At 47.5% G+C, this 14,657-nt stretch overlaps 1 protein-coding gene across 2 annotated transcripts in view; it reads left to right on the top strand.

The window, feature by feature from the left end:
• Nucleotides 1–13,772, top strand: part of Pxdn (peroxidasin) — a 75,048-nt gene extending 61,276 nt beyond the window's left edge. For both annotated transcript variants that reach the window (XM_021657572.2, XM_021657573.2), the window contains 6 exons: nucleotides 2,307–2,441; nucleotides 3,091–3,299; nucleotides 7,895–8,015; nucleotides 8,281–8,410; nucleotides 10,579–10,692; nucleotides 11,631–13,772. In XM_021657572.2, coding sequence (XP_021513247.1) covers nucleotides 2,307–2,441; nucleotides 3,091–3,299; nucleotides 7,895–8,015; nucleotides 8,281–8,410; nucleotides 10,579–10,692; nucleotides 11,631–11,750 — 829 coding nt within the window. In that variant the 3' untranslated portion in view covers nucleotides 11,751–13,772. The remainder of the gene's footprint in view (nucleotides 1–2,306; nucleotides 2,442–3,090; nucleotides 3,300–7,894; nucleotides 8,016–8,280; nucleotides 8,411–10,578; nucleotides 10,693–11,630) is intronic.
• The last annotated feature ends 885 nt before the right edge of the window (nucleotides 13,773–14,657 follow it).

A 14,657-nucleotide genomic window follows, 5' to 3' on the forward strand; every position in this document is an offset into this window, starting at 1 on the left:
TGCCACAGGGTAAGCCCAGTGTTGGGTAGAGTCATGCCGGACAGCCTGTCCATGCTCAGGAGGTGGACTTTGTAAACTGCAAGAAGTTTTCTGTTGAGATAGGAGTTGTACTTAGCTGGCTGGGACAGTTAAGAGTCACGTGGTAAATGGGCCTCAGACTGGGCAGCCTCATGGGCCTGGCTCCATGCATAGCCTCTTAATGCTTACTCAAGCCTGTGCCCCCTACCTATAATGACCTCCTCACGCATGAGTGGCGGTTGCCGATGGAAGAGGAGAGCTGCCTGCAGGCTGGCTAACAAGTGGGGAAGTTTCATGGCAGGATGAATACCCCAACACTCACTTCTGCTTAGGAGTGGGTCATCTCATCTGGGGCCAGGCTTCTTTGGACCTTCTGCCTCCTGGGGGCTGTTCAGGCCTGAAGGCTCGCAGGAGAACTCTCCCTTGGGAGATACTGCAGTTTCCGAATGAGGGCTGCTCTGCCCCACGGCGCCCCAGTTCATCTACATAACGGCATTTGGTGACTGGCTAGGGACACGTATGAGTTCTCTACGGGGACAATGTGGTTTTTTTTGTCACCGTTATGCTTAATTGGGATTTATGCTCACTGGCTGCACCGCATGAGATTCACTGATCCACTGTGTTCCTATCCAGATGGCTGCAGACTGCAGATGACGTTCCCAATTTTTTTTTTTTTTTTTTTGCTTGCCAAAATATTTCAGAACTTTTTAGTTTCTGGTAATCTTGCCCCTGCTGCTGGAGATGGAGACCCCTGGCAAAGACAACCCCCTCCCCCCGCCGCCATACTCTCACAGAGAATTACTGTGAACCTGTTACTAAGAGGAAAAATTCGACATAAACAGGAGGGAGACTGAATGGCAGTGAAAGTGAGGGCTGTCAGGATTTTCAGCAGGCCTTGGGGAATGTAACTGTCGCTTACTGTCCTGGAGTCTATCGAAGTTCTGCATTTCAGGGAAGCCTGGGAATGAAGGGTTGGCCAAATCTGGGCTCCTCTCCCTGGTGTGTGCCCTGGAAGGTACACAGTCAGGGTCCCCATTCCCCTGGGTGAGGAGCCTCTGTGGAGAGCATCCCGAGTAGAGCTGAAGTAGATATTTTCAGCCTCCTGCTATCCCTTCACAAGTGTGTATGGGAGTTGGTGACAGAAAGCAGCTGTCCTGAGATGGCGCTGGCATCTGGTACCTGTGTAGCAAGAACATCAGTCCTTCCTGTTCCCATGGCAGGTGACTTCCAGTAAGGCCTTGGAGGCTTTTGTCCAGCATGCTTGTCCCTGAACATCAGACAGTTTGTGCTTAGACAGGCTAGATGCCAGCTTAAGTGAGAGCCTGTTGAATCTACTTGTAAGATGAATGAATGTCTATTTGTTGTTGTTGTTTGTTTTTGTTTTTTTAAGACAGGGTTTCTCTGTGTAACAGAGCCCTGACTGTCCCGGCATAGCTTATGTAGACCAGGCTGGCCTCGAACTCACAGAGAACCACCTGCCTCTGATCCCAAGTGCTGGAGGGATTAAAGGTATGGGCCAGCATGCCTGGATGAATATCTTTTCAGTAGCATGTCACAGATAGATTATAGGGTCCTCCACTGTCGCTCCAAGCCTGGTGGGGAATGGAGCAGGTTGGGGTTGGGGGTTGGTTGAAAGCTGTTATTTCAGGCTCTAACAGAGTATCTTGTAGCATCTGGACACAAGACCACCTATTGCCTTGTAAGCTCTCGGGAAATTGCACAAGGCCAGAAAAGAAAGATCTGTGGGTCTTGCTGGTTCTTTCTGTATGAGCATATACATTCCTAGGGCAAGGAGGAGTTAGTGAAAGTGACTGTTAAACATCTGAAAATGTTTAAGCCTCATATTAGATGTCTACTCTATCTAATTAACCAACATTTTTGTTGACAGATATGTATCAATAAATGGTAGGGTTTAATATTATTCTTTTCAAATAGGCTATTCATTGTTCATGAACTTAAGGAAGAAGATAGGTGTGAAGATAGGCAGGTGTGCCTCATGGAGTTAGGTGTTTCTCCCTGGAGCACAGGAAAGAACTGTGTTTTAATTTTCTTATCTTTTTGGCTTTTCAAATCATTTGTAAGTAAATATGTACATATACGTTATATATACATGGAAGAGAAAAGAGGAAAAGCCTTTAACATATGACTAAAGATAATATAAAGAAATAGAAAGAGCTCTCTTTGTCCAGTAAAAGTCTGAAGGATGTATGGGACCTTTTTCACGTTTGCTGTGTCATATCCCAGGCAGCTATGCTGGGCACACCTGACTTTCTCCTTGTCTGTCGCAGGCTATATGGCTCGACTCACAACATCGATCTGTTCCCGGCTCTCATGGTGGAAGACCTGGTTCCCGGCAGCCGCTTGGGGCCCACGCTCATGTGCCTGCTCAGCACACAGTTCCGACGTCTGCGGGATGGAGACAGGTGGGTGCTAGAAAGCCTGGCCTTACTTACATGGTTGATCTGGACTCAGGACGGGAGGACCCTTCCCACCTTGCTGCCCCTCAAAGGGCTGCCTGGCACCTTATTATTTCATGCTAACACACCAAGTCTCAGGAGCCTTTTGATTCTCCATGACAGCCCTGGGAAGGATTAGAACTTTGTTTGTTTTGTTTGGATTTTTGAGCTAGGGACTCACTGTAGAGCTCAGGCTGGCCTCACACTCGTGGCCAGCCTTTTGCCTTGGATGTGCCCCATAACCACCTGAGGCTTTGAGCTTGTGGTGAGATTTCTTTTCATTCTGACAATGTTAATTTACTTTAGGAAGTGGGAAAGTCGGCCAAACCCACAGTTGAGGAGTTTAGTCAGGATTTAGCCATCCATCCTTTTTTGAAAAGTAGTCTATCTTCCTTCTTGCTGTTCAGATGTTCTAACATACTGTTTCTCATATGCTGGGCCTTTTTGCTTTTCTCTCATTTATTGGGTAGGAATTTGAGCAGTGTCTGAGCCATTTTGAATTCCTGCTAATGGAATCAGTGGTTTCCATGCTGGAAGAAATTCTTGCTTGTGGCCGGCACACTCCTTGCCTGCTGCTGACCCCACTGACCCTGCTGTTCTCATGTCTGGAGCACAGGTTGTGGTATGAGAACCCAGGGGTGTTCTCCCCGGCCCAGCTGACTCAGCTCAAGCAGACGTCTTTGGCGAGGATCCTTTGCGACAACTCAGACAACATCACCCGTGTGCAACAGGACGTGTTCCGGGTGGCAGAGTTCCCACATGGCTATAGCAGCTGCGAGGACATCCCCAGAGTGGACCTGAGAGTGTGGCAGGACTGCTGTGAAGGTATGTGGTGCCCTCGCTGCCTTCCCATTGCTGCTGTTTTGCCAGAGAATGGAAAAACAGCCTTTGTGGTTGCTTTGCTGGGCGAGTGGTTATGTGTCTGAGAGATGAGTGTCGGGGAGTTTTATCACAAAGGTACCTAACCGTTGAGCGTTGGTTATGTAGGTCAGTGACTGCCTCTTGGTGAACATAGGAGGCACCCAAGACCAGAGTGCTGCTTTATTGCCTTAAATAGGTGTATGCTGAAATGCTGATGAAAGTGCAGTACAGGAGATGCACACACCAGCCCCTGAGCAGCGTGTGCTTGTAAATTCCATGCACTTAATGCCCTATTTCATCCTATCCTGAGCGCAGCACATTTCCTGACGGCAGTGTCACCACAGATGCCTTAGGTTAGGATGTCACTACAATACCTTTGCAGCCTCATTGTAATCTTGGGCTGTACTTTGTACTCCTGACAACCAAAGCACTATGTAAAAGAAAGCAAAACCTTACTGTTTTGTCTTACATATCTGACATTTAACCTATTGCACAGCTACTTTTGTTAACCCCCTGAATCATATCCGCAAAGGATGAGAATTAGCTCCTCTGGGAGGCATAACAAGCATACTATGTTGTGCTGATAATATCCTGTCATCCTGTCACTTACAGCCAGAGGACAGAAGAAGGTTTGGACCATCTCCTTGAACAGGTAGAGAGCAGCCTGCAGGTGTGAACAGTCTTGATGTTAGGGCTGGAAAACCTCATAGTGAGGTCTGTGCAGTGTATTCCCGTGAGCCTGGGGAGGCCTGCTCTCTGCCATGTCTGCGCATCTTGCACACAGGGCCACCGTCACAGCTCTAGCAGCCACTGGCTTCCTGTGGTGGCTATTCCACAGTCTCTTTCCCACTCTGCATTCTTGAGTCCCTCTCTTGGTTAACCTCAGTTTCCAGTTTCTAATTTGAGTGTAGTTTTGGCTTTATTTGCACTATGATCAGAACCCCAGAGATAATAAAGCTGGGGGTTCTTACAACCTAAGCCAAATAACATAGTGTTTGTGGTGAGAAGAGGGCTCCAGAGCATGAATGCTCCAGCCATACACGGAACAGCATGCTTGGTCCTCAGCCCTGTCCTACCCTTTGGAGGCCCTGAAGAACACAGGCCGCAGAAGGCTAGAGAAGAGGCACGCAGAGTTCAGAGCTATGGTTATTTCTCTCTTAGTTTTTCTGCTAAAATAGTGGCTCAAGATATTTAGGAAGTATTGAAATCAGGTTGGCTTTTAAAGCTCTGCAGTTAACGTCCTAAGAGAACATGTGGTGGGGTGCAATTGTGAATTTGTATCATGTAGTTTGTCCAATCTTTTTGTGTGCCTTTCCCCCATAAGCATGCATGCATGTATATATGTACGTGTGTGTGTGTGTGTGTGTGTGTGTGTGATGTATTCTCTCTGTGTATTGTAAGAATTCACATAAAGGACATTTGATTACTGTGCTCCTATATTACTGCTCTTCCTGAGATCACACTGTGAGAACTTGTATCTGCTTTCACTTTTTTGTTTTAAACTCTCCCGGGTTTTTCCAGGTTAAATGCTTTCCTACAAGGGTGGCATCGTCATTCTTGTTTGCAGGAGAATGTGGTCTTGAAAATAGTGTGCAAGGCCAGTTCTTCTTATGTTCAGACAAAGCCTCTATTTTCTGATGACATCACCAGGACCCCTTCTGCTACAGAAGCAGAGCCCAGGCCTTACTCCTTTACTCAGAAATACCCATCGTCCCAGAAGAGAGCGCCTCTGAGGCAGGCCTTGTCTTGGCTCATGTCCCCATCTTATTCCATTGTCCCAGCGGCTGCAGAGACTCGACGTCCCAAGCTCTTGCTGGCATGGCTTCTTCCAGATACTGTGCCTCTTAATATAACAAGCTCCGTCCCATCCCATAACAACTTCATGATTCTAAATTTACTAGTTTCTGTTTTAGCCTAACAACCTACTTCTAAAATAAAATAGAAAACAACAAAATATTGAAAGAAATCCTGTAGGAAAAAAAAGGTTGGTTGCTGTTAACTGTGTGTGTGTGTTGCATAGCATGTGTTCCCATGTGTTCAGGTGCACATGTGTATGGGTACAGTTGGCATGTGGAGGCCAGAGGTTGTCATCCAGTGTTTGCTTTGATTGTCCTCCACCTTATTTAATTCTCAGTCTTTCAGTGCACACAGAGCTTGACAATTGTGCCAGTCTGGCCAGCCAGCTTGCTCTGGGGTTTCCAACCTCACACGTTCAGTTTGCTCAGCAAGTGCTCTGTGTACGGAGCCATCTCCCCAGGCCCTGTTCTTCACACGCGGCTTGGCAGGAGGCTCCTGTGGCTGCCGGGCCATAGCAGCGAGAGCAATACCCATGTACCCATGAAGCAGCTGCTTCTGGGGTGGGACAGGGTCCACTTCTTTTAACTAAATGTGGAATGGCAGCTTCTTTCTAGGGACTGATGAGTCTTAGGGCATTGCACACGTAGGCACATGTGCAAGCCCCCACATATGTACACACAGAGGCATACATAGGAGGTACGCACCAATACTCACATTCAGTCACAATTTGAAATCTTAGAGTAACTATTCAGATACTACAGAGATTTCAAATATTTCACCCAGACTGACCAACTGCTTTAACATTTTCTATGTGTTTATAATTTTATTTATGCATGTTTTATGTGTGCACAAGTATGTATTGTCTATAAATAAATAAAACACATAATTTTTCTAAACAAGCTAAGGAAGTTGCAGATTTCCTACTACAATGCTCCTAAATAACTTACTTAAGTATAATCAAAATATGTCACAATAATAAAATTGTTTCCTAATTTTTGGCCTTGTTTGAATTTTACTATTTTCCCAATGATGAGAGGTTCCATTCAGGCTCCTCCCTTAATTTTACCTGAAAATTTCTAGACTCCTGTATCCAGGAAGAATTCTTAGTCTGTCTCCGTTTGGGTCCCTTTGGTAGGTTTCCCTCCATGTGTGTTTGTCTGACCTTTTCCTAAAGGTTAAGTGTGACACTGGGGTATGGATGGAGGCTGTGTTATGTATGGATGTTTTACACAGCATATAAAATGCAGGATGTACAGGGTAGAAGTTTGTCCCATGGCTAGTAACAGTGATTCAAGTGACTTACGTAAAATGTTTGACTAAACATTTTGATGAGTGTAAGGAGGGTACAAACAAGCGACTTCAGTTAAGAGTCTGAATATTCTCCTCCTTTGAATCAAGCTCTTTCTCCTGCTGTGCAAGGCCCTGGGTGGAAGAGGCGACTGTTTCTTGGCAGATCAGTATTGTAGGTGAGGTTCAGGTTTGGAGCACAGGTCTCCTGTATACATAGAACTTACCAGGTGTTACCTACCATGGTTTGGTTCATTTGCTTTGTGAGCACAGCCGCTTCTGCAGCAGCAGCATTGGGTGTGGGGTTGTGCTATCATCAGAGTGCATGCAGCTGGCACAGGCCAAGCAGAACACTGTAGCCCAGCTGTACTTTGTTCCTGAGGGATAGCTGGAGCATCCGTGGCATATATGGTGGTCCTGGATTCCCAGAACCTATCTGTGTATAGTTCTCAGGTCAGGGCCATTGGGCACATGCATTCAGTGGGACACACCCACATTCGCCTTGCTGTTCTCCAATATTCTGGTGCAAGGCTTTGTGTTGGAGAATCATCCTTTGCCCTCTCCTAGAATATTCAGCCTTGCCTGGCCTGGCTTCAGTTTTTAGGAAAGCTTGGAGGAAGCGGCTGCTCCCATCATAGATGTGAAAGGCCAAGCTGCTGAGGCTCTGGTTTGTGTCGTCAGAGTCATCTGAAAAGCCACATTATCTACTCTGCTTGGTGAATAGGGCAGATTTAACCTTCCTAGCTTAACTAAGGTCAGTAATGACCAGTGATAACAAATTACATGCCACTTAGGGACTGTTATGTGGTCAGATGTGAGGCTTTCACTCAGGACACTTCCTCCCATTTCTAGCCACAGACATCAGGTTCTAGATGCTATCATCCAGAGGCAGGAAGCCACATGGCCTCAGCCTTTTACTCTTTTGCCTTTGCCAGGGTTTCTGCTTCAGTGTGGTCACAGGGCTTTAGAATTTAGAAAAGACAGCCTTTGCTTTCTTCTGGGTCAGGCTATTCTTAGGGGGAAAAGGAGACATAAAGATGGATGGCTTTAATGGATGGTGTAGATAGGCTGAGAGAGAATAGGATTTCTCCCTCATCTGGAGCTTGGGAAAAGGCCTCAATGAAGGCAAGAAATTGTTTGGAAATTATCTGGACTTGTTGCAGGTTGATTTGAGCCTCTGCCAAGGACAGGAGGATTTAGGTGTGAGCAAACTTAGATCATGAAGGTGGAATATTCAAATCTCCATGGGTGGGCTGAAGGAGGGCATAGTGGTCACTTTCGATGCCTTGTTGTAGGGTGGTTTGTCCTCAGGAAGGTTATCGGGTTTAAGTGCTGCTTCAATTAACATATATGCTAATTGAAGGGGGAAGGGAGATGGTGTGTCATAAGAATAGCTACTACTGTTTGACAAGATGTGAATTTATCCTAAATTAGGGTCATCTGTAACTGATTGCCCCATTTTGCTTTTTCACCAGACTGTAGGACCAGAGGACAGTTCAATGCCTTCTCCTATCATTTCCGGGGAAGACGGTCTCTAGAATTCAGCTATGAGGAGGATAAGCCCACAAAGAGAACAAGGCGGCGGAAGGCTGTAAGGTGATGTTTGGTGGTGTCTGGGAGGTATCCCACCTACAGTGGGTCTCTGGAACCGGATGAGATCTTGCTGTTGCTTTGAGCTCTGTGGTAGTCTCAGTTGGCCAAAGCAGAAATGTCCCAGAGCACAGAGTAGATGAGGCCCATGTCCTGCCTGACAATGCTGGGCTGTAGTGCGCTGTGCTAGATGCTCTACAGAAGGGATGCACTTGGGAATGTTGGCTTAGATTTGCACATTGACACTTTGAATGTTATCACTACCCCTTAGTGTAAAACATGGCAAACATCTTAGCAATGCCACGTCAGCCACCCGTGAGCACTTAGAAGGTCCAGCAACTAATGATTTCAAGGAGTTTGTTGTGGAAATGCAAAAGATCATCACAGACCTCAGAAAACAGGTAAGGCTGGCCTGAGCCACTGCTAGCTTCACTTCTTTGGACCTTTTACCAGGACATCTCCTGCCCCCTGGGTTTCCAGAGGCCTTGCATTTCTGGGTGATTGGGAAGGTGTTGCCTTGCCCTTACCTGCTGGGACACAGCCATGGGTGTCGCTTGCTTTTCTTTAGCTTGCTTCTAGCCAGGCTCCACGGAAATCAGGCTCCATGGAAGTCTCGCTCTCACGTTCCTCTGTGAACTAGTGTATTCGTTACTTTTTTCTTGCTGTGATTAAACACCACAACCAAGACAACTTACAGAAGAGTTTCTTTGGACTTGCAGTTCCAGAAAGTTAAAAATCTCCAGTGGTGGGTAAAGGCACGGCAGCAGGAGTAGGAAGCTGAGGGTTCACATCTTGAAAACCGAAAACACGAAGCAGAGAAAGGAAACTAGCGATCGTGCAAGGCTTTGAAATCTCCAAGTCTGTCCCCACTGATGTACTTCTTCCAACAAGCCACATCTCCTACGCCTCCTCCAAATAATTGGGAAACAATTGCCCAAAGGCCCAAGATTCTTAGGGGGCATCCCATTTCAAACCATCCACAACTGAGACCCTGGGCATAGGACAGTTGATGTCTCTAAATTTGAAGTACGCTCCCAGGGACTGTGCCTGAAAGGACACAGCTGGAGTAGACACAAAGTCCTAGAAAACTCAGGCAGAGTCAGATGAAGAGGTGTGGGAGAGGACCAACCAGGATCCCTGTTGGTAAGCCACTTCTTCAGGAAGTTTGTAAGTAACTCTGGAGCCTAAGCAGTGATGGTAGACTGACCAAGGCTGCGTGGTAGCGCGCCAGTGCTACGTACTACAGCCCTGGCTGAGGCTCTATAGACAAATGCCTCTCTTTCTGTCTAAGGAACTTTGTTCTGCTTCTCCCAGGCTCTGCATTCAATCACTAAAGGCCTTGTTTTCAAAGAGAGGGGAGGCTGCGACCTCAGGGGCTTAGACAAAGGAGGTGTGTTCACTCTATATAAAGAGCATTAAGTATGTGTCCTTAAATTATGCGGCAGAGAAGTGTTGTCCTGGGTGGCATGGAGCATGTCCAAGGGGGTAGCCTGACATTGGCGACTGGTTTGTGAGATTCTTAAGTCTAGCCCTTCCCTATCCCAAGGCTACTTGGGTGATGGGCTTCCAAGAGACTCATGTAACCCAAATTCTTTTCTGGACACAAAAGCCATTCCTGTGGCATCCGCTCCAACTTGATCCCTGCAGGCATAGGGCTCTATCTCTGCATCCCAGCACCCAGCTCAGTTTGCTCTGAAGCGCCAGAATGAGTGGGACTGGGGACCCCTGGCTCACATAGAAAAGCCCAGACCAACCCAAGGAGACTTCTGGATACTGATGGGAGTGGGTGTCGTTTGGACCCAGTGTTGGTCCAGGTAGTCCATATGGACTTTGTGTCCATGGTAACATCATTTACATTCTACCCGCCATCAGGGGCAGGACTGCTTGGCTCTGAGATGCCAGCAGACCTGATAATGCAGAATGGCCTTTGTACAGACAGCACAGGCAGTTGTGGCCCTACCCATCACCCCTGCATGACCTGTCTGTGCTGCTGCCTATGGCTCATCAATGCTGACAGCCATCCAGATCACGGCCTCCTTTGTCCTTTGCTATCTAGGTCCTGAAAGAGTTAGCTCAGAGTCAGCCATTGATGCCCAGGTTACTTTCCGCTTCCCGAAGATACTGGTCCATCCTCAAGTAGGAATGCTGAAAGTTTATAACTAAAACCTAGTTATGCGAGTGTGTTATTCCTGCACAAAAGTTTGCTTTGTTTTGTTCGCAAACACTGAAGCATATCTTACTGTGAATAGCTCTTTGGCTAACTAAATTCTCATTGTGATTTAGGCTGTTGGGAGTATAGTCATCCTAATACAAAGACAACAGGGTGCTCTTAGTGCCCAGGGACCTCACAGAGTTGCATATGGTTCTGTGCTCTGCTTCAGTGTGGGCTGGGGACTGCCCTGTACTCAGTAGCTAGAACCGTGGCCAGGGCTGGACTCCACATGGGAAGTAGACTGGTTTAAAATGCCGTGGCTCCCATCACCTGTTGGAAGTGGGCAGCCTCTCCTCAGCTGAGCATGATTGTTGGAGTCTAGTCTTTCAGCTTAGAATGTCCTATCCCTTGCTGCAGATAACCAGCCTGGAGTCTCGACTCAGCACCACAGAGTGTGTGGATGACAGTGGTGAATCCCACAGCAACAACACCAAGTGGAAAAAAGACACGTGCACAGTTTGTGAGTGCAAAGTGAGTACGGGGTCGGGTCTGTGTTCATACCCATCACACCTGGAGAGTGGGTGGTCCGGATGTCAGAGCGAGGTCCTGCTGGCCCTGATCTGCTCAGCTCAGCTTTCCCTTCATAAGCTGGAGAGAGCAAATGGGGCCATTTGTATGAACCACCGCAGCATCTAACAGTATACAGGGAATATACTTCTACGCTTGGGGACCTGTAAACTTCACAGCGCAGGACCCTTCCTCCCAGCGCTGGCTGTTACATTCACCCCTGTGTGTCCCCATTGTCTCTGTCCAGGTCTGGCCTGGGATATTAGTTTCAGAGAGTCCTAGGAGACATGGTTCACCTTTGGGAAGAGGGGACAGGTAGGCCTGTGATAAACCTCCGTTATGAGCAGAGCTTTCCCTGCAGCCTTGGCAGGAATACACTTGGAACGGAGCCAGGAGGCAGAACAGCAGGGATGAGGGCTTCGCCACAGCACCTCTTATCTAGCAGGAGACAGGGTTTATCTTTTTTCCTGAGCACTACAGAGTACTCCAAGCTGGGTTTCCTAGATAGGGAAGAGTAAGCTAGGAGAGGGAGGATTATTTGCAGAGAAGAAGACCACTTCCCTCTGGTCTCATGTAGCTCCCTGGCAGGATTAAGTGGAGGTTGGGTGTGGGACAGCTCAGTCCTTTGCTCCTGGGCCTCACAGTGTAGGGTCAGAAGGCAATGGGAAAAGTGCAAGAGAGTGTGCAGTAGGATCCTACAGGGGATGTATTTACAGCTGAAAAGCTCCAAGCGTTGTCTTCAGTCACTACCCCAGGAGAGGTGAGCCAAGCACGGAGGCTGGTACACACTTATTGTAGGGGATGAGGGCAAGAACCGCGAGGTTATTCTGGGTAAGGGGTCATGTGGATCACACTCAGTAGAGGATCCAAGGATGACAGGAAATGTATCTCCCCTCCTTTAGAATGGCCAAGTCACCTGCTTTGTGGAAGCGTGCCAGCCTGCCGCCTGCCCAGAGCCTGTGAGAGTCGAAGGCGCTTGCTGTCCTGTCTGTCTAAGGAACGCCGCAGAGGAAAAGCCTTAGTGTTCCTGAGCTGAGCCCCTCGAAGCTGGTCCACAGGATCCTTCTGAGCTTCTGACAACGTGGGGAGCTTCAGGCCACAGCACAAGCTGGGATCCCAGACATTTCAGGACCTCCACTGCGCCATCGCAGACGCAGCCCCGGTTGCTTCACACCCTGTGTTTGTAGAAGGAAATTGAGCAGGCAGGAGTGGGGGCAGGCTCTGGTCCTTACTTCATGTTAGACTTTCTCAGGTTTTTATTTAAGTATTTTTAAATGGAAAAATTGGTGCTACTATTAAATCAGACAATTAAGACATGGGTTTCTAAACTGCTTCTGCCTGATGATACCAACTTCCATTTAAATGAGGCCAGGAGGCCTTTGAAAGGCTTCACTTAGGCAGAAGCATTTGGCAAATGGAACAGGATCTTGTAAAATCACATCCTGGACCACAGTCCCCACTGGGACACTAGAGCTTCCTCCACCACTCCTCCATGCCTGCTGTCTTCACCTTGACCTTCAGGGCTCGTTAGCATCTGATCACAACACCCATACAGTCCTGCATCTTTGGACCATGTCCACCCTTCTACACACGACTGTCACACTATTAAGCCACATTTAGAAATCATCTTGTTTCCTCTTAGAACGTGTGTAAATACTGCCTTGCTGTAAATTGAATGTGAAACCCTTTGCTCCCGTGCCATGTCCAGTAACCTGAACAGCCCCTTGCATTGGTAGGGTGGTCTGCAGCTACCACCTGCCTTGGTTCCTGACCATAGCGTAGGGAGGGTGATTCACCCTCCAGGTCCTGTCAGTGGGTGACAAGCAGGCAGAGAGCCTGAATGTCAGGAAATCACATCGTATGAATGCTTTAAAGGAAAAAAAAATCCCTATACCTCATATTTTTTATTGCATGATGTTTTATAAAAATTTGCCCATTTTAGATGTTAGAAAAATTATTTCCACTATGCAAAGCATTTTTTAATTCAGTGAAAAGCAACTATTATACCTCATAGTCTCTTGTTTTTAATTGACCAAAATATTTCATCCTATTCTCACAAGGTTCTGAGGACTCCTCCCTGAACAAGCAAGTCTTACCCTGTAAACACTGATGTGCCCAGCACTGTCTGCCGGCCATTGTGGGTACATCAAAAGGGCCACGTGCCCAAGGGCTGGGGAGGAAGACCTCAAGGACACAGAAGAGTCAGTGCCAGTTGGAGAAGGGCAAAATAGGTGTTGTTATAGGGAAACCGTGGTCTGGCATTGGTTGGGCAGTAAGGCCATTGTGGTGAGGTCTATGTGCAATTCCTGTGCTGATATGATTACAGCTATCTCTTTAGAGCTAGACACAAAGGCACATGTATAAGGCTGCCAAGCAAGGACAGCATCCCAGCACAGACGAGTCCACAGTGGATTCACCACATTGCATATGTGAAAGTGGTCATCTTACCCTCATGTTGATATGATATCCAGAAGCCAGTGGTCCAGCAGGGGCGGGCATTTGTGAAATATTAAGTTGAACTTAGTGATGAGATTTCAGAACAGACTTCTGTGAAGTATGAGACGTGACCACACATCTGAAATCTGATGGCTGTGTAACTGTTCAGGCATAGAAAAGGCAGGAGAGCCTGTCCTTGGTATCTGGTATTTCCCATGAGCCCTGGGGGTATGTTTTGTGCCAAGGCATACAAGTGCACGTGCTTAGACAGGTGCCAAGGGTTTTTGTTCTGTGATCCTGTGAGGGAAGCTGGCTGTGATTTACATTAATTTCTGTATTTCAAACCAAGTTGTCTGCAGATCTCCATTTTGATGTTACAGCCTCATTGCCCAGGCAGTGGGCAGAGTCCAGACACCCTTTCTGACTAGCCACTGCACTGGGCTTCTGTGATACGAAGTAGTGTACATATTTATTTACTTTTCTGACTGTTGCCGACAGCCAAATGCTATTTTAATGTTCCTTGTATCAGTATATTACCAAAGAGGTGTTCGCACTTTGTAATGACGCCTTTCAGTTCAAATAAAAGGGCCATGTTGTCAAGCGGAGAATCTGTCCTTTTTACTTTGACACAAACAACAACTTGTTTACTGAATGATGTGGAAGTAAGAGGAAGGGCTAGCCAGTCCTACACAAAAACCCAGAGCTACACTGTGAGCCACTGTGAGGAAGAAAAAGAAAAGAAAAGGGTCTCCCCTTTTCTTTTAAGGGTTAAGGGAGACCCTTCTTTCTGAGATAGGGAGGATGCCTTAGCCAGACTGATGTTACGTGAGCCCAGCCCCTGGGACACGCCTCCTGAATTTCCCTTTGGACCAGTGGGTCCGTCTCCAGGAAATGCACATTGCTTTTGGCTCTCTGAGGGGACAGGGTGGGTGGGTGGGTGTTTTTCCCAGAGCAGGACTGGAAATCATGCTGGTCTCATGACACCACCAAGGGTGAACATTCCCACGTGGTTGTGCCTGTGTGTGGCCTTGAGCCTGAGCAAGGTGACCTAGGTGATAGGTTTGGGAGGGGAAGCTATTCTGACGGAAGCGGAAAAGTGGCACTGTCTTTACGGAGCCTGGAGAAGACCAAGCTGTTCACGTAACTATTGTGAAATAAAGATGCAGTGCGAAGGGAGCCTGCATTAAATCTGTGTGTGTTTGTGCGTGGAGACCACAGGTCAAAGTAAGGGTGTCTTCCTTGATCACTGTCCACCTTAGTTGTTGAGACAGGGTCTCGCAGGGAACATGGGGCTCACTGAATAGGCCAGTCTGGCTAAGAAGCCCCAGGGATCCTCCTGTCTCTAGCTCCTCAGCACTGGTATCTGGTGCTCAGCATCTACCAGATCATTTCAGGAATTAAATGAGATACTTGAGTACTTCCGTGAATGTGCCTTGCTGTGGGAGACGATGTGTGGAATTCTCTGCTGCACTGTCCTGGTGAGACGGCCTTCC

This window comes from Meriones unguiculatus, chromosome 1 (assembly GCF_030254825.1).
Source record: "Meriones unguiculatus strain TT.TT164.6M chromosome 1, Bangor_MerUng_6.1, whole genome shotgun sequence".
In the NCBI taxonomy this organism is placed as follows: Eukaryota; Metazoa; Chordata; class Mammalia; order Rodentia; family Muridae; genus Meriones; species Meriones unguiculatus.